Source organism: Melopsittacus undulatus, chromosome 1 (assembly GCF_012275295.1).
Source record: "Melopsittacus undulatus isolate bMelUnd1 chromosome 1, bMelUnd1.mat.Z, whole genome shotgun sequence".
NCBI classification, from domain to species: Eukaryota; Metazoa; Chordata; class Aves; order Psittaciformes; family Psittaculidae; genus Melopsittacus; species Melopsittacus undulatus.
In genome coordinates, this window is record NC_047527.1 from 125,928,123 (window position 1) to 125,946,588 (window position 18,466).

Genomic DNA, 18,466 nt, shown 5'->3' on the forward strand with positions numbered 1-18,466 from the left:
GAACAACTTTGTTAGCTTGTGGACACAAGCCCTCCATATGCTTCTGCCTCTTCTTAAACTGAGCAATTCTGTTGCATTGTTGCAACGTGTTTTCTAATTACAATCAATTCAGTTTCATGTGTCAATGGACAATCTAGTAACAAAATAGTTTCAACTAACCACATAATTACTGGCCAGTTCTGAAGAGGCTGTTTGTCTTCAGGCATGTACTCGTAATTTTTCTGCATCATGTGCTGGCCAGAAAATAGCACAGCTTAGCACTGACAGTTTTTAACTACTGCAGCAAAACTCTGGCTGTGCTTTTGTTCACACAGCTTGCATTTGGAAAAATATAAAAGAAATAATTTCTCCCTTTAGAACCATTCAAAATAAATAGGAAATACTAAAAATTATGATTAAAACTCTCCCTTTATTCAGCCTGAAACCTTAGAAAGGCACATACACATTGATTCAGCTTTGTGACTAGAGAGCTGCACAAGCTCATTAACCGAAGTACTATTAACAGTGTTGCTGGCAGATGTTATCTCTCTCTTTAGCAGGACACCTCTCTAACTGGTACATGGAATGGGGGTTATTACAGCATGAGATTATGCCGTAGTGATGTGTTTGCATTTTAAAAACATTTTCAGAACCTTGTGTATTCAAAGCATCATCCTGAGGCATCATTTCCAAGAGCTAGTCAGGTTTTGTTCAGAGATCTTTGTGAGCTGCGTGAAAAGGAATGGTTCAGGTGGAGCAGGTTTTAAATAACAGCACAGTTCCCAGAAGATCAGGCTATCAGCCACTCAGATGCTAGACTGAAAGAAACTATGGAAACCCTGAAACTTAGAATGCAAGTGGGAAATCGAAAACATTTTTAAATACACCAGTCAGGCACTTGGAAATCCATCAGGTACTATCCTGGAATAATGCTGAGCTCTCAAAATGCCAGCTTACTTTGCAGAATGACTTAAGAGGACTATCAAAAGGTGAGGAGAAATATAGTCAGAGAGCTGATAACAGCTATGATCTGGCAGTCAGCATCCCACAGTGGCAATAAATGACAAAATGAGCTCTGTATTCTTCCCATTCAGAATTGGCATATGTAAATTGAATATTGCTCAGGAGAACAGGAAGTTGTGATGTTTATGTCTGGTTTAAATAAAACAAAGTAAAACAGTAGAGTTCAATGGCTTAGCTAAATGCACATTTGCATCTATTACAAGAGCTGGTGGTGGCAGAAACTCAAAATGTCTTACACAGTTGTAAGGGAAGTTGATGGTGGTCCTCTGTAGGAAACTTTGGAAAAATCAGAGTTTTATTTGTTCAAAACTCATCTGGCAGCTGGTATGTTCTAACAGTTCATTGGAGCAACAGATAACAGAAAAAACTCTTCTATGATGTTTTCACAAATAGTTTCTCATTTGATGCATATCGATTGCACAATGTACAGAAAATTCGTCCTCCTAGTTCAGATTTTAAGATTTGACATGGCCTAAAGTGTTGTCCCATGTTCTTTAAGAGATTCAGAGACAAAATTACTGGAAGCCATCTCAAAGTGGTTTACAAAGGCTTGCTAAAATAATCAGAATTATTCTGCATCTGATTAACAAGACATGTGGCCTTGCCTCTGTTATTAATAGCCTGTTAGTTCCCCTTTCTTCCTCACTAGTCATTACAGCAGACTGATGCAAATATAACACAAAAAAGTAGTTCTGCTTTTTCTTCTGTACACAGCCAAATAATACGTATATAACCACTGCTTAAAAGCAGAAGGTACCATTCACAAGTGATGAAGTGCTGCCTCCCTTCTTTCAGACATTTGGCAGCTGTTACAATCTTGTTCCCACAAGGAAAATCTCATAGTCCCACTGACTACATCAACAAACTGCAGAATTTTGGGTTTGCATCATTCATCAAATCTGTGAGCCCAGAGAATAATCAGAGGCTTTGGGGTTTCTGCATGAGGTAGCAAAAAACTGTAGAAATACACATATCTTTTTAATGACTGCAACATTGTTGTTTTGAAGCTAACCAAAATTCAAGACTGCCATATGAATTGTTTAAAATAATGCTTCTGGATATTCATTTAAATAAACTCTGTAATTGCCTTCAACCCTTTTGCTATTTTCAAGTCTCATACATGCAGCATTGCAACTGATGATACAGTTTTTTTCTTCAACCATGATGTCTTTGTACCTTGGAGAGAAAAATAAATAAATACAAAAAGAAACTTAAATAATGCAGCACTGTTTTATGATAAAGTTTAAGAAACAATTTCAATGAATCTCTGCTTTCCTGATATGCAAAAATACCACAATAGGTTAAACTTGTGCATAGAGCTTGTTTATTCCTTTAAGAAACTGTGCCATTTTGGTCAGTGTATGACACACTGTTGTCTGATCAGCAATGTATTTTCTGGATTAAAAATGTACTAGAGCTTTGGAGGATAATAATTATTTCTTTTTTAGGTCACATTTTGGAAATATATATTGCAAACATTATAGTTTTCTCCTTACAGGATATGTAGTTTTGTATTTTGATGATGTGTATGAACAAGTGGTATTGGCATCGTATATTTGACTTGAAGTAGAAAAACAATCTGAACTCCCTGTAGTTTTAACTGGGAGGAACTGAGGCTGGATGAAAGTTAAACCATTGCTCTGTTCCCTGTTTTCTACTCATTTCTCACTAAAAATGCCTGCACATTTAGCAGCCACAGTACAGGTTTTACATTAAAAGACATAATATGACAAAGTACTTAAGAGAAGGAAAGATAGGAAGGATAGAATATGCTGGAGACCAAAGAACTGAATTGTTTTTAAAAGGGAACACAGTACAGGTATGAATAGCAGCATAGAATTAAGGATGAATATAAAGCAACAGTGCCAGCATACAGGGCTCAAATCAGCCAGGCTCCACCAAATGAATCCTGCTGGCACCAGAACATGTCTAAATATGTTGAAATTAAGAGAACAGAAACACTATAGATGATGCAAGAAGAGCAGAATGCTTTCTACTCCAGACATCCAAAATATGTAGTTGTAATGAAATGTTTCATTGAATTACTTCTGTTAGTGGCTCTCAGCATTCAAGCAAAGGAATAAAACAGATTACATGACAAAGCCCAGAAATGGTCATCATTCACTCTAATGCAAAAAAGTAATGCTATTCTCAAGGTTACACTTGGGGATAAGGAAAGTTTATGCAAAGCAGGGATGAACTGAGTGACACTGTAGTCCAGATCAGAGCTTGACTCAACACAAGCTAAGACAATCAGTGGTGACAAAGTCTTCCTAAAATGGGGCCAGATGCTAGAAAAGATTATTGGCTGTACGAGGATAGTTATCAACTCCTACTGCAGCCACTTAGGGAATGACAAGAAATAATTAGCTTAGTTTGAAACAAAGGGAATTTACATTAAGTGTAAATAAATTAAGTGTGGTAAATTAAGTATTGAGAACAGTTCTGGGAGTATTACCGCCGATAAGTTATTGGAATAGCTCTTAGGAATTTTATGAATTTACTATCACTGGAGACTGAAATGAAATTTGACAAGCACATTTGGTGTATTTTGTGTTGCTTCACTGGATGAGAGTGGACTAGATAATGACTCCCAAATCACTGTATTTGTGATGATGTTTTGACTTTACACGTACCTGAATTTTCTTGCCACAGATGACTCCAGTATAACCAGGACGACATGAGCATACATTGGGCAATACACACTTGCCTCCAAACAGACACTTCTGGTTGCACACAGCTGAAACGGGAGAGGCACATATTTGGCTTTATTCTTGAAAACAACCTGGTGAAGGCAAAGTGGCTACTATCTCTATATGCTTATTCTGCTTGCTTATAGGAGCTGAGAATGTGGTAGGTATTTTCATCAGGAAACATGCCTCAGTGTGAGAAGATTTCAGAGTCAAGTGGAGCCAACAATGTTCTTATACCTACCCCTTCCCCATTATGCTTTGGTGAAGACTTAATATGGGAACATGCTAGGGCATGCACACAACTGGGGAAGGGAGGTGAGTAAGGTGGGGTTTAATGCATCTTACAATTTCAAGCTATTGCAATGGCCTCTCAGGGCTGTAGCAGCAGCCACCACATATTGCCATGGTCCCAGATTACCATCATACTCTGGAGTCTTCAGAACTGGTAGAAGAATCTCTACTTTGTATCCTGCCTTTGACACTGATTTGGGTTAAAATACAACCAGGATATAGGACTTCTAGTTACTATGTATGGCTGAAGCATTCATAACTGTGCTGAAGCAAAAGGTTTCAGGTCACATCGGTCTTACGTGTTTGACACTGGATTCCTTCCCACTGCGGAGGACAATGACACGTACTCGGCCCAATACACTCTCCACCGTTCTCACACTCCTGAAGACAGATTGCTGCACAAATATCATAAAGTTTGGTTTCACCCCAAGTGATTACTGCATTTCAGGATGCCCACAAGAGGTTAAGTGCCTTCCATACAAAAGAGTCACATCATCTTCACTGAAACCCATCTAAGTTCAGGAGGATGTTAAAGAAGAGAAGCAACTAAAAAGCCCTACATCCAGAGCATGCACTGAGATGTTCTGATGAATCATAGATTGCTACAAATCCTGAAATAGTGATTTAAGTCAGCACCACTAAATAGCTTCATTTTTTTCCAAATTGCCTTATCTAAACCCCACACCTTAGTGAGAGATCTTTTCTCAGTCATGCAGCTTAACACATGGTGAATCAACTCATGAACATTTGATCCAAAATGATTTTCTAAGACTCATTTTTCCGTGTGTTCATCTCTGCTTATAAAGCCATAATCTAAACCACTATAATTTCTCATTTGTTAACTATCTGATAATCAAATCTCTCTCACACAGCACCCAAAAATATCTCACCCCTGTTAATATGGATAGTTGGAGTGTTTTTGGTAAAATGTTCCATTAATTACAGAAAGTAATACAGGGAAAACTGTTTTCCTTCCATGCCATTAGAGCTTATTGGTCATATTGATATCGGAGCCTCAAGTGGATGCTGCGACAGATACTAACACTTTAGCTATTGGATTTTTACTACTCATCCTCATGCTGACTTTCAGGCAGACTGCTTTAATCCATGCTGCCCCATTTTATTTACGCACTGTCAATATCTTCATTAAGATACAATGTGACCCACAGCTGTGCTACCATTATAGTCCTATTTCTAAAGAGGGTCTAAAGATGCTCATTGCATCTTCTATTCAAAAATCATCACCCCCTATTTTCATGGTTTCCCAATCTTTCACTGCAGTTCTTTTTCTATTATATCTGCTTTCATGTCCTACAGCACAAACTGAAATTCTTTCACTTCATTGACTCAGCTCTTTGCAGAAATACAGATGCTTCTTATTTGGACAAGAATTAAAAAGAAGCTAATATTATCTGATACACAAGAATTTAAAAGACACTTTGGTCTCATGATTCAGCCCAAGAACTGCATGGTATTAGTGCTCTATCCTAAATTTTGCTACCAAGTTATAGACTATGATCTTTCATTCTTGAGTTCTTTGGCACTAACTTTGTATAAACTGTGTGAACAGAGTTGTCCTTTAGTCATATATTACTTCTAAGGTATGGTTCTTCTGTTAACTGCAAGACACTTACGAGTGTTACATCTTTTTCCTCTCCATCCTGAAGGACAAGAGCAAACATTTGGTCCTACGCACCTTCCTCCATTCATGCACCTTGGCTCACAGACACCTTAAAATCAAAACCATCTGCTGGTTAATACATTTAACTGATTACAGAATAATATATTGGTTACTTTTGGATCCTGGAAGGATTTTAACACTGCCTTACTTTTTTCACATCTTCTGCCCATGTACCCCTCAGGACAAGTACAGATGTTATTCCTCATGCAATGACCACCATTCTTACAAGGTGGGCTGCAGACAGCTAAAAGATACAAACAGGAGGAAAAGACTGGAGTTTGCATTTTGTTTGATTTAGCAATACACTTCTAGGAAATAACAGTGCAACACTAAAATTCTGACTGCTTGTAGAGACATTCAGCACAATCAGGCCCATCTCATAGAAATTATATTAATATGAATTGGTGCCTATGTCAACAGTAAACACAGAATCAGACAATAATGGGTCAAGTTTGGTAACTGTATGTATGTACATGAGTAACCAGAGCACTTAATATGCAATGGAACTGGTTGAACATTGCTCAAAAGTTGAGTAGAGAACAAGGCAAATTTTGAGCCTCCGTTCTCTTTGGACATTCACTGAATCAGCCAGAAAATCTAAAAGAATAATCTAATCTGTGCTTTGCACCACTTCTCAGGTACATGACTTGATTGTGAATTTTGTGTTAAGACAACTATGTTTTCTCACAAACTTCCTCATAATGGCAGCTAAGAGGGGAGGGGGAAGAAAAAAAAGATTACCATTCTGACACTGGGCACCAAAGAATCCATGTGGACAGAGGCAAACATCTGGCTTGGTACAGGAACCACCATTAAGACACACAGGGTCACACATTGCTGCAGAAACAGGGTCAGGAACAGCGGGAAGCATGACATCCCATTAAAGTCTATAACATACATGCTTCTGTTGCAAAGACAGGAATTAAACACTTATCTTAAGTGGAAGTAACACCATTCAGATAAAACCTTTACCCAGAATTTTAGAATCAGTATTAGACATTCTGGAGGTGCTGCTGGCTGCAAACTAACACACAGAGACATCACTGCTGTCTGAGCCATGCGGTTCCAAATTTGAAACTACGGAAGGTCCTAGAGATGCTCTCTGAGGAATACAAAAGCTGTAGGAGTGTTACCTGTACTGCATGTAGGTCCGTACCACCCACGTTTACACTGGCAGGTGTCTGGAGTAAGACATTTACCACCATTTTCACAGTGCCTGTTGCAAACCACTTCCATCCAAGAAGTTAGGCAAGAACAAAGAAGGCAGCAGGTAGGGAAAAGAAAGAAAGATATATGTTACAAACTACGCTTAATTTTTTAGTTCTTTCCCAGACTTTAACACTGGAAATAGCCTACAATTCCACTAATTGAAGATGGAATCCTGAATAGATTAATCCAGTCTCAAAGCCACAAAAAGCTAGCACCAGAATATAAAGATAAATAAATGTCTTTCCATGCAATTATCCACAGTCTGGTTATATTCAAGGTTAAAAATCTAGAAAATTTGAAAAAAAATGCAAGAAAAAAAAAGAAATTCAATATTAAGAGACATGATGGATTTGATGGACTCAAAGAAAATTCATGCACATCCTCCATCATTTCAGCAAGTACAACTGTGTGCTTAGAGTGACATGACACTAACAACCAAAGACATTAAAATATCATGGCTGTGGAAAACCATGAATCACTTCTTCAGGACAACATTTCATTTATCTCATTTTGTGTAGTACAGCTTAGCAAAGAGAAGTTGTTTGTTTTTTTTTTGTCACAATTGAAACTAGAACGAAAAAACCTGAAAAACTGAGAATAAAGAATCCTGGGATTTGAGAAGTAGCTGAACAAAGGACTTTCTCAATTTGGGGTCAAAAATGCAGTGGCACATTCAGGAGAATGATAAACAGCATGTCTAAATTTGTACTCTCTGAAAAATAAAAATTACAAGTATGAAATCTATCCAAAATTTGGAGCTGCCCAATTGCAGCATGTAGAATTCAATGTGCAAAAGACAATTTACATGAGGCTATCTACAATTTTTCAGCTATGACCACAGCACATTTCCCAGTCTTCTTGACAGGTAAAAAGAAAAAGAGAAGACTCCATAATGTCATTCTGAATTCAGTTTTCGTGTATCCCTGCTTTTTTGAACTGCCATTCCCTGATATCAGCTTTTGAATGTACCCCAGCATCTAAGCAATTTAAGATGGTAGAAGTTAAAAAGCTGTAAGGACATATTAAACATCTATGTTTGTTCTGAAGATAATATAATGCACAACATATTCAATGGTTCCACAATCATAAATCATAAATAATGAACTATTTGCAATTTTCACAGTACATAATGTTTTCAAACTTACACGCAAATACTATCTAACTAACCTTGGAAAGGCCCAAGCATGGGAGCCTTCCAAGTGCATTGGGTTTTATGTCAGTTACCAGCATTAGACAGAGCACATAAAAAATTTAAACTATAATTTGGTTTTTTTCTCCTGAAGAACATAAGAAATGTTCTTTATTCTTCCCTTATGCTTTTTTTCTTACTTGTATCACATCTTGGTCCCACAAAACCATATGGACAGGTGCAGAGATTTCTGGCCAAGCACGTGCCTCCATTTTGACAGGGTGGTTTACAATGTGCTGTAAATAGAAAATTACGCTGTTCAATCCAAAAAGATGCATGGACTGGTTATGCTTTAGAAAAAGGGAAATGTTAATAACTGACTGTGAGCAAAGAACTGGAAATAAAATAAGAAGACATATACAATGCCTTGTGACAGGAAAATGTAACAAGAACAATTTAATGCCAACAGAGTACAGAGAGTCCCAACAATGGTGGACACTCTGAAGAAATCCGAGACAACTTCCAGACAGGACCTCCCACTTTTTGAGTGTTTATATTAGAGGCATCTACATTCACTGGTTAACTCCTCTACTTACTGGGAAAGCTAAATTTAGGACTATTCAACCACAACCAACACTTAGAGTGGATATAAAAGAAGTACGGTACCTAGCTATACTCATACAGTTACTCAAAGAATTCTATTAGAGTAAAATTAACACATCTTTTTGCTGTCATGGAAGTTATCTACAGCATTCTTTAGGCATTTATGGATTCAAAAATGAAAAATATTCCATTTACCTTCCTCACAAGCAGAGCCACTATATCCTGGACGACATTCACAGACATTGGGCTTAATGCACTTCCCGTGGTTTTTGCAATCAGGTGTGCAAAGAGCTGTGCAAAAAAATTAACTGTGAATATTCAAATCATTAATTTGTAGATATGAGTTAGCACAGGCCAAACCAAAACACCATACTCACCAGCCTGACAGTTATAACCAGTATAACCAGGCTTGCACCTGCAAATATTAGGTGCCACACACTCCATGTTTTTGCCGCATGTTTGTCTACATCTGGCTGAAAGGCAATGAAGAAAACAAAGGAATAAAGAAATGAAAGTGGCAATTCAGCACAACTCTTTTCTAACATAATGAACAGATCACATAAAATCCATCAGGTCCCTTCCAATAAGAGGAGAGCCTGAGATACATCAGAAAAATATTTTTAAGTGCATACATACAACTAAAAGTCTGTAGGCTATGACAATATTAATAATGAAAATGAGAAAATTCAATACTTTATGCATTTCACTGATCACAAAGTTATAAAGATGTTAAAAGATTCTTTTCTGCAAAGCATTTAGTGCAGTTATCTGTAATACCTCTGCAAGTGAAGCCATCTCCATAATAACCATAAGGACAATGACCACACTTGACACCTCCATCCTGATATGGCTCACAAGGTACACCAGGAAAACAGGGTAAATCAGTACAGGTTACTGCTCTAGGAATCACTGTTTCACTCAATTCTTCAGGAAGCACTTTTGGAGGAGCAGTGACTTCAACAAGACCAAAAGGTAAACGACTCGCCTTATGCTTGACTAATAGTTGTTGAAGTCTGTAAGTATTTCCACCTTTGAGAACTTTGCTTTGAAAAGAAAGCCCTTTGCTTATATTTTTTGTGCTGCTAGAAGTCTTCCTGCTGGTCTCAAAATAGCTGTAGGCCTCAACTTGTGCCCTTATTTTCTCCTCAGGTGATGCAACATGGCTCTGTGAAGATGCAGGCATCACAGCGTATACTGAAGAACTCTCTTCCATGTTAGCAAGGTGATCACTGATGGTGCTGAGAGCATGAGCATTGTTTCCAATAACAGCAGGTTGTACAGAAGCATTTCTCTGAGAATGAAGTGACTTCCAAGCAGTGATAGCTTTTACTGTGGGAGATGGTGGAGTACTGCTACTGACTACTTCTGTAGAAGTAAATCTCTCAGGGACATCTGTAGTACTGGAAATATAGCTCAAGATGCTTAAATCCTTTTCAAGTGATGACTGCTGAAAACCTACAGCATGTTAGAAAGAAATGGGAGAAGTACAGGAATATTATGAGACTTTTTTTTCCCTTCTGAGAATGGGAATGTCTTTTGAACAGAAAAACATACATCTCATTGAGTTTTTTTCACAGTCTCTCCATGTGCTACATTAGAAAGCATGTATGAAGTAGAACTAACTGGCAGAACCGGAAAAGATCAAGGTATTCTGGCTATGTTCTTTCCCACTCTCACCATGTCTTTTCTTGGCTGGAAGATAAGGAGAATGCACCTTATATATGAGGCAGGCAGCAGAGATTTTTCCAAACTGGGTCAATAACCAGCTTTACTGTCAGAGCAAATTACCAGCTCCATCTACTCCTTGCAAGTAGATAACTGAAACAAAGTTTAAAGAAAAGATACTGCTTATGGTTCACCAGTGTGTCTGAGCACTAATAATAAGCCCAGAGTGTGGAAGCAGATATTCTATCCTGTACCTGCTTACACATATTGACGGACAGTATTTTACGTGAATAACCCACCACCTGGAAGCAAAAGAATTGTCATATTCTGCTCTCCAAATTTTTCTCAACTTCCTTGAAGTTTTTATATGGGTTTTATTAGTGGGATGTTTTATAAGTAACAGAAACTGACTCAGCCTCCTTTTGGAAAAGAATGCCAAACGAAGGAAATATTCTTATTCTACCCAGGAAAAGCAGGTGGCCTGGTGTGTTGTGGCACTGTAATCCTGTCATGGCAGAATGCTGTATATGGGGCTTTTAGCATTATGGGACAGAGGAAGGAATGAAACTGGTTAAGATTATCCAACCTAAATTCAGCTCCTAATCCCCTTTACTACAGTAATAAAGAATGGTCTATAAAAGGTTAAACTTTACTAAATTGTATCACCAAGTGCTGTCTCCCACTGTGGAAAAGCAAACCATTTTACAGCTGCTGAAGAATGATCCAGCACTGGCAGCCGGGTAAAAGAGTTTTCCTCCTCCCTCACTAGCAACTCACAGATAAAGGCAAAAGACACATGAGAATTTCCTGCAAAGAAAGCCTCAGCAGGCACAGAACTGGAAATGCCAGCAACAGCATTTACTGGGTTCTGAAATTAAGACATTCGCTTGCCATATCCTTCACCTTTCCTTTGAATTAAAGTAGGAAAATGTCATTCAACATAATGCCACAAACTTTTGCTTATCTCATATAACAGATGTCCCTATCCCCATGTTGCCTATTTTATGTCAGTGGTTAGTCACAAAAACAAAAGGCAACTGTAAGAGCGTCATACATCACACTGTCAATAAAATTACTTGACTGACCTAAGGGATTTGTTGATATTGACATTTCAGACTAATTTTTCAGACTAGAATACTCCAATAACAAATTAAATTGAGTCAAACTGAAAAATTGAAGTGAGTAACATAAAACTGACTAGAACCTTTATTTGCCAGCTATATGCTTATCAGTATGTGAATCAGAAACTCCATTTTCTTCATGAAAAAAATCACCTTTATTCCCTCCAATTTCTCCTGTGGAATCCTTTCTTTCAACATCAGTGGTTTCAAAGCTTTCTAAAAACAAAAGATGTGAAGGGACATTAGTTGTTACTTTTGCTTCAGCTGCAAATAAATGACAAACAGAGTTAAAGTTTTAGTATCCAAAGTAACTCAAAATTCAGAAAGCTGTGAGAGAAAAAGTTGTTTCTTTAAAGTCTTCTTTAGAGTATTTTAAAAACACAAGTTATCCAGTAATTGCATTCTAAATAAATGTTTGGGCACTTTGGCAAGTGCCTTGATTTGCATTAATAGTTACGCAACGTTAAGCTATGCTAAAGCTATCAAACAGAAAAATTTTTTAGCAGTAATTGCTTACATTATGAAAATAATGCAGAAAAAAAAAGACATTTCATTGTATATTTACTTGATGTAAAAAACCAGGGTATTTTGTATCTATTTTTGGTAGTCACCTGGAGAATGTTTTAGAACTAAGGGACTGAGTGCAGTCTGATGTTGTCATCGACTGAGATTTTGTCCCAGCCACCAACAGCCAGAGACACAGTCCTGTTTCGCTCACTATTGAAAAGAGTTCTAAATTTCTGTTAGAAACATGAAGCACAACCAAAAGGTATTTTATTTGAAGGACAATAAGATAACAGTATTCTTCCGTAAAACAAGTAATTTTACCATAACATGACTTCCCATTTCCTTGCAGATTATCTGGGCATGGACCACAATAGTAAGAACCAAAAGTATTGAAGCAAAACACTCCAGGGAAGCAAGGACTGGATACACATTCGTCTACATCATCTTGACAATTTTTACCTGCATTAAAATACAGATTTTTTTATAATATTGTTTCACTAGGCTTTGACTGCATGTTTATAAAAGATATAAGTAGAATATGATTCTAATATATGCAGGTGCTGAAGTATAAAAAGGGCATCTATCAATTGCAACACAGTACTTCAGTGTAATAAGTACAGCTGACTAGGTTTGCTATTCACATTTCTTCATCTTGTATCAGTATCTTGCTTATTACAGAATATGGAGAAGATGGGCTGTGGGGCTACGTGTTTGTCTGTGGGCATAGGAGGAATCACACAGTAACAAAACTCATCACTCCTATGTTTTACCATGTTGCTGAGTTCACCTGTGTGGAGAAAAAAAATGGAAATTTGTTCTCATAAAGTAAACAACCGTTGTATTCATGCAAGAAAAATCTTGAAGGAGGTCCCATAACTTTACCACAAGACCATAAAATTTCTTCATATGCTATCAGTAACCTTTTTACAGTAAAAAATAAACAAAACAAAACAAAACCAACAAAACACCAGGCAACATAGACATAAAATTTGAAACTTCTATTTATCACTAAATATGATAGTAAAGTATCAATTTACCTTGAAGTTCAGGTGGACATTCACAGTAATAGCTGTTTATTCCATCCACACATCTGCCAATACCACACGGGTTAAGTTTACAGTCATCAGTATTCACTTGACAGAGATCACCTTCAAATCCAGCCACACACACACAAAGGTATCTTCCACTTCCAGGTGGGAAATTAATGTTTGTCACACATGAGCCATTATTTAGGCAATCACACGGTTTTACACTGACCTACAAGACATGCCCAATAAGACAATTTTTTATTTTTTTAATGAGCTAGCAATGAGTTTGCAACTAGATATCTTAAACATCTTACTGGTGGGTGTCATTTTACTGTAATATGCATTACCTCTATTTCTACCTTAGTCTTTGCATTGCAGTCATCTGTCAAAGAAAATGTTAATTTATGGAGATTCACTGACACAGCTTTCCACAAAAGGAGACCTGATGGGGAAAGACTGGCACCTTCTGGACCAGAATCCAATGTGAAATGAATAGCAGAGCCCTCTGGATCTGATGCCAAAAACTGATACACAAAATCTTCTCCATAAAAAGTCTGTAGCATACCCCGAAAATTTTCAAGCACTGGAGGCTGGTTGTCTGTAACAAAGGAGATAGGTCCCTGTTTTAAGCAAAAGTGGCAATATACTTATAAAAATTAAAAGGAGCATATCTTTCTATTATAGAAGTCACATGTAATTATTTCTCTTACATTCTAATGTCATTTGAATAGCACAGGGAAAACAGTAGGTATTTTCATTAAAACTGTAACATAACCAAGAAATTACTTACTCAGTACAAGAGCTTGTAAAGATGCAGTGCATCTAGGCATAAAAAGAATTCAGAATTTATTGAATTTAATGCTGTATTTTAACTATGTAAAGCCAGTTTGCAGATGGAAGTACAGGAAGCCATAAAAAGAGGTGATTGCTGTTTCCACTAACAAATGAATAGACATTGTTAAGCAATACTTGGGAATGGGCTGCAGTGACTACCTTGGCAAAACTGAGATGAGGTGATGGAATAGGTTATTCACTCATTGTTCCTAGGAATGATTTGAGCCATACAACGAATTACTGGTAATCTTAGTCTATTTAAGACGCCTCCACTGTTGAGCTCTAACCTATTTGGCAGGAATAACTAGATTTCTAGAGACACCAAGTGAAAACAAATAAATAAAACCCCCAGGACCAGGACAAGATCTGTGAAAGAGAGAAGCAGATGCCCTGGGGGGAGTTTAAGTTTTGAAGCTGGAACATAGGAAGGTGATTAAGACTGCTAAATTTTGGGTTACATTGAAATGATTGCTCCATGCAGGAACCCACCCACTGCGGCAGAAACCATGAAGGGGGAAGAAGCTGTAATCTGTGTCTCGGCAGTTTGATTCTGACACCCTGTTCTGAATGTCATCCACTCTGGAGAAAAGGCTGTGCTTGTAACTGCCTCTTCCATTTCTGACTTTGGCAATATTGAATTCCAGTCTATGGCTGTAACATGGAAATCCCTTGACGCCCTGACTGTTGGATGAGTTTAACTTCATTCATTTAATTCAGGTTTAATTATTTTGGAATAGTTATAGCTACCTAGGCTTTCAGGACAAGTTTGCACTAGGAAATGATTCAGCAAGACAGGCAGCTGTCTTGCTGATAGGAAGTCCTACTCATACAGGATCCTCTCCAATCCAGACAGAGTCTTGCCAGCACATTCACCCACGAAAACACTGATGAAACGCTTGTATTTAGAATCACAGAATCAATATGGATTATGTCCAAATATTAAGTAGATAATAAATAATGACACACCATTTAATTCAGTTTGTGTCCTCCTCTTGTTTGGTACCAGAATAATTTGTTGGAAAATAACTTTTATTCCTAAATGTCAAGGACAAACATTTGTGGATGTAGCTGTGCCAAATATCAAACCACTTCAGTCAGTTAGGCTGAGAGTGGTAAATTTTCATTAGTTATTTGTAAAGGTTACTTGGGGAGGGGAAGAGGAAGACAATTTCTACATGTATGGTCTGGAAAACAAAATACCATTATCAGAAATTAGGAGAAACATCAGATGAAAAACCAAGATCAAATTACAAGCTAAAGTTGTGGGTACTAAATTTTAAACAAAGAACTAGTTAAAAATTCATTATTTCCACATATATGAGAACTTAGTATATTTACAACTTCTTGCTATTAAAAAAAGTCAACAACAAAACAAAAACAAATCCCCCAAACTATTTAGAACTTACTTTCAACAACTGACCAAGTTAACTTTGATATGTCAGGTCTGCAGAGTAAACAAGGGCTGGTTGGATTTGTGTCACCTTCACCATAACACAGTCCATCTATGTTGCATGTTTTCTCCTTTTAGAGAAATGACAATGTGATTTATTATCTTTGGTTATTAAACAGTAAACCTGGATACATTTGTAAAGTGTCAAGTAAAATCTAATCTATCTGCACTTCCACTAAACAAGTTGTTTCTAAATCTAAACAACTGAGATCATGTTTGGTTTTATTCGGTAATTATATGAAGTACTTCACCCCAGGTTCTCTTTCTGTGCTTATAATTTTTGTGCATGGAAACTCCCTGTTGGAAACCATAACATCATACACCTGCTCATTTTTGCAGGGTTTTTTTCTGCCTGAAATTATACCTACTTTCACAATAAACAGAGAGAATAATAAAATACATACCTTTAATGTACATAACCCAGGTTCTTGTGGTTCACATGTCTGACAGGCTCCATCATAGAGTATCATTGTTTTAGAGTTGCTATAAATGAATCCATCATTAGAAATCTGCAAGATGTACAGTAAAAATGAATTAACCCATACAGGTATCAGCATATCACCAGCAAGGAGTGCTAACATGAGCTTCAACTCATTGATAGATACCTACATTTAGCTGTTTAAACTCTAACAGTCATCAGAAATCTAATCAATGCTGCCAATAAGTCTAGACAGATATTTGACTAACCACATGTAGGTGTCTACTTTAGAGTAAATTGAATAGCTTGTAGGCTCTATTGACCTCACCCAAGGATTCATATAAGTAGACTGGCCTCAACTCAATTTCTCATATATATTGTCTAATGCAATTTGAAATGCTCTAGGGTAACTATGTGGCCTTTAACTTCTACCCTTGAAGAACATGTGCCTTTTTAGGTCCTAGGGCAAATCTTGGGGCCCCCTTGGAGAAGAACACTCTGAAATGGCACTCAACTCATAAGCTTGGGTGATGAAACTGAGACAAGCAAGCCGAGTCCCACTTTTAGTATAATTTAAGAAAGGGTAATATCTATACAGTATATTTTCATTTCAATAGCAACATCTGTAAGTGAATACTTGAAATTTCTGCAAGTACCTTTATTTGCCACCTGGCAATGGGTTTATCATCAACAAGATCCATGACATCAGACTGTTGGCCATCATTTGGTAACTGACAGTCAACAGTCCTGGAATTTTGGAAGGCAGCTGGCATAGACAGAGGCTCTCCAGGAATCCATTGTCCGTCACTATACTAAATGTTAAGGTAGAAAATCTGTTTTTCAGTGAAATACAGTAAGAAAATATTTTTATCAGAGTAAATAACCACATGTATTGCATAGTTTTGACAAATCTGTTGTCTCTGGATTAGAATACAGTAGGCAATACTAAATGCCATTATTTGCACACACAAATTTCTGCATAAGACTGCTCCCATGAAAGAAAAAGCAGAGAAGTCTTTCCTGCCACATGGCTCTTTGGCGCTGCATTGCCAAGGACAAGCAATTCTTCCAGCTGGAGAGTAATGGGAGGGTTAAGCAGTGGGTGATTCCCTAACAGCACTGATCTGATGTGTAAGTGCCTCTATCCCTCTCCATCTCTGCTCCCATGAGAGGACAAGCTTTAGTTGAAGGAACAGATGATGTTTTTGGCAGGGCTCAGGTATCATTCCAAGTGCTGTGGGAATACTGGCAGCTAGCCATTAAGCCCTTACACAAACCAACAGATTATACCATTAACCCTGAAGATGTTTCTTCTAAATTGCAGTGAGTACAAGTCATCCAAGGATCTATCCTGAGAGTTCAAGGTAATGAGAATACAGGTATGAGAATACTATTTGACTGAAGTATTGATGTGGAAGCAGGGATAAGGATACTGAAAATAAAGTTAGATGGAAGTAAGAATCCAGACAGAATCAAGAGAACAGCAAGATCAAAATAATTTTAAGCTTGAATAGGTTTTACTGAGCTGGCACATTTTTTCAGTTACTGAAGCCAGTCACGATATTCATGCAATCCCAATCCTGACAAGGGGAGTCATCTGCTGATATGGCTTTGCATTTTAGTTTTGTTTTGTTTTGCTTTTTACAAACAGGAAAACAGAAGAAAAATAAAAGCTTTTTCTGGAAAGACATATGACCTACTTTTGTTCCAACCAACCATTTTTTCTTTCATCCTATACTCAGTTCAGGAATTCACAGCAACAGTGAGTAAAAGTGTAACAGCTAAACACTTCCAAATATGTAATTTTGAGTGAATTTAGTACTATAACCTTTGAAATGTGATGCAGTCTATTTCTCCAGAAACCTTTTGTTAGGAGCTGGAGGCAAGTTCAGATAAGTTTTTCAGAAACAGATTAACCTTTCAAAAACAATTAAAAAACTTTCAGATCTACTATTTTCTACCTCATTAGGTTCAACAAAAAATTTATTTCTGCAATTCAGCTGAAGAAAGAAGGAACTAAAACTGTGGTTTTGCTTTTGGGAGGTTAAAACACACTCTCATCCCTCACAAAAATCTTAGTAAATTCTGGGTCTGTCTAATTATAGCTTCCTTGGTGACACCCTACACAAACTTCTATCAAGAGCTGTGCAGTAACCATCCATCTGTGAGCTACTTCAATATAGAATTTTCTAAAACATTTCTTCTAGAATCAAATATGAGACCTACATCCTCCTTAACATGGTGGGACAGTCCATGGACAATGGATTTAACCTTTCAGAAATTAAAATATAAAAAACAAGAAATTCAGTGTGTATTAGCTCTAAATTCTGCTAAAATGCCTCTTCTATGAAATCTTGATCATTTAGGTTTAATCTTAAAATACGTGGAGTTCTCTACTGTTGCAAATCTGTTGATATTTGCATAAAGTCATTATTAGTCCAGCCTGAAAATTGAACAAAGAAAACTAAATAAAACAAACCAAAAACCTGCAAATATCCTTCTTTGGTATTTTCAAGGAAAAAATTCCCAGCTTCCTCCTCAACTGCAGATAAAAATTGTGCTCATTTTCTAACCTGACTCTTGTCAGAGAGAAGACCATCAATAAAATAGGAAGTATTTGTAGTTGGGAGCCAAATACATCACTACAAACACTGCTATACCAGAAGAGCTTGCCATGAGTTAAAACTGAGACATTTCAAACTGTGATAAGTGAACTCCAAATAATTGTTTCACTGTGAGCTTGGTCTAAAAGTCTCTTAACCTAATGGAGTGTAAACTTTCGATTTTATCATTTCAAGCCAACTTGCAGATGTGTGGATACATGTTGTGTTTAAG

The 18,466-nt window shown here is 37.2% G+C and overlaps 1 protein-coding gene across 1 annotated transcript in view; it reads right to left on the minus strand.

Annotated features, from left to right (window-relative positions):
* Positions 1–2,157: 2,157 nt before the first annotated feature.
* Positions 2,158–18,466, minus strand: part of VWDE (von Willebrand factor D and EGF domains) — a 50,301-nt gene continuing 33,992 nt past the window's right edge. Inside the window, exons 16-33 of the mRNA XM_013130018.3 lie at positions 16,288–16,443; positions 15,618–15,722; positions 15,170–15,284; positions 13,277–13,527; positions 12,939–13,158; positions 12,223–12,360; positions 11,548–11,610; positions 9,386–10,063; positions 8,986–9,081; positions 8,804–8,899; positions 8,206–8,301; positions 6,801–6,896; positions 6,409–6,504; positions 5,816–5,911; positions 5,621–5,716; positions 4,286–4,381; positions 3,639–3,742; positions 2,158–2,178 (exon numbers count right to left, since the gene is read on the minus strand). Of these exons, the coding sequence (XP_012985472.3) occupies positions 2,158–2,178; positions 3,639–3,742; positions 4,286–4,381; positions 5,621–5,716; positions 5,816–5,911; positions 6,409–6,504; positions 6,801–6,896; positions 8,206–8,301; positions 8,804–8,899; positions 8,986–9,081; positions 9,386–10,063; positions 11,548–11,610; positions 12,223–12,360; positions 12,939–13,158; positions 13,277–13,527; positions 15,170–15,284; positions 15,618–15,722; positions 16,288–16,443 (2,619 nt within the window). The remainder of the gene's footprint in view (positions 2,179–3,638; positions 3,743–4,285; positions 4,382–5,620; positions 5,717–5,815; positions 5,912–6,408; positions 6,505–6,800; positions 6,897–8,205; positions 8,302–8,803; positions 8,900–8,985; positions 9,082–9,385; positions 10,064–11,547; positions 11,611–12,222; positions 12,361–12,938; positions 13,159–13,276; positions 13,528–15,169; positions 15,285–15,617; positions 15,723–16,287; positions 16,444–18,466) is intronic.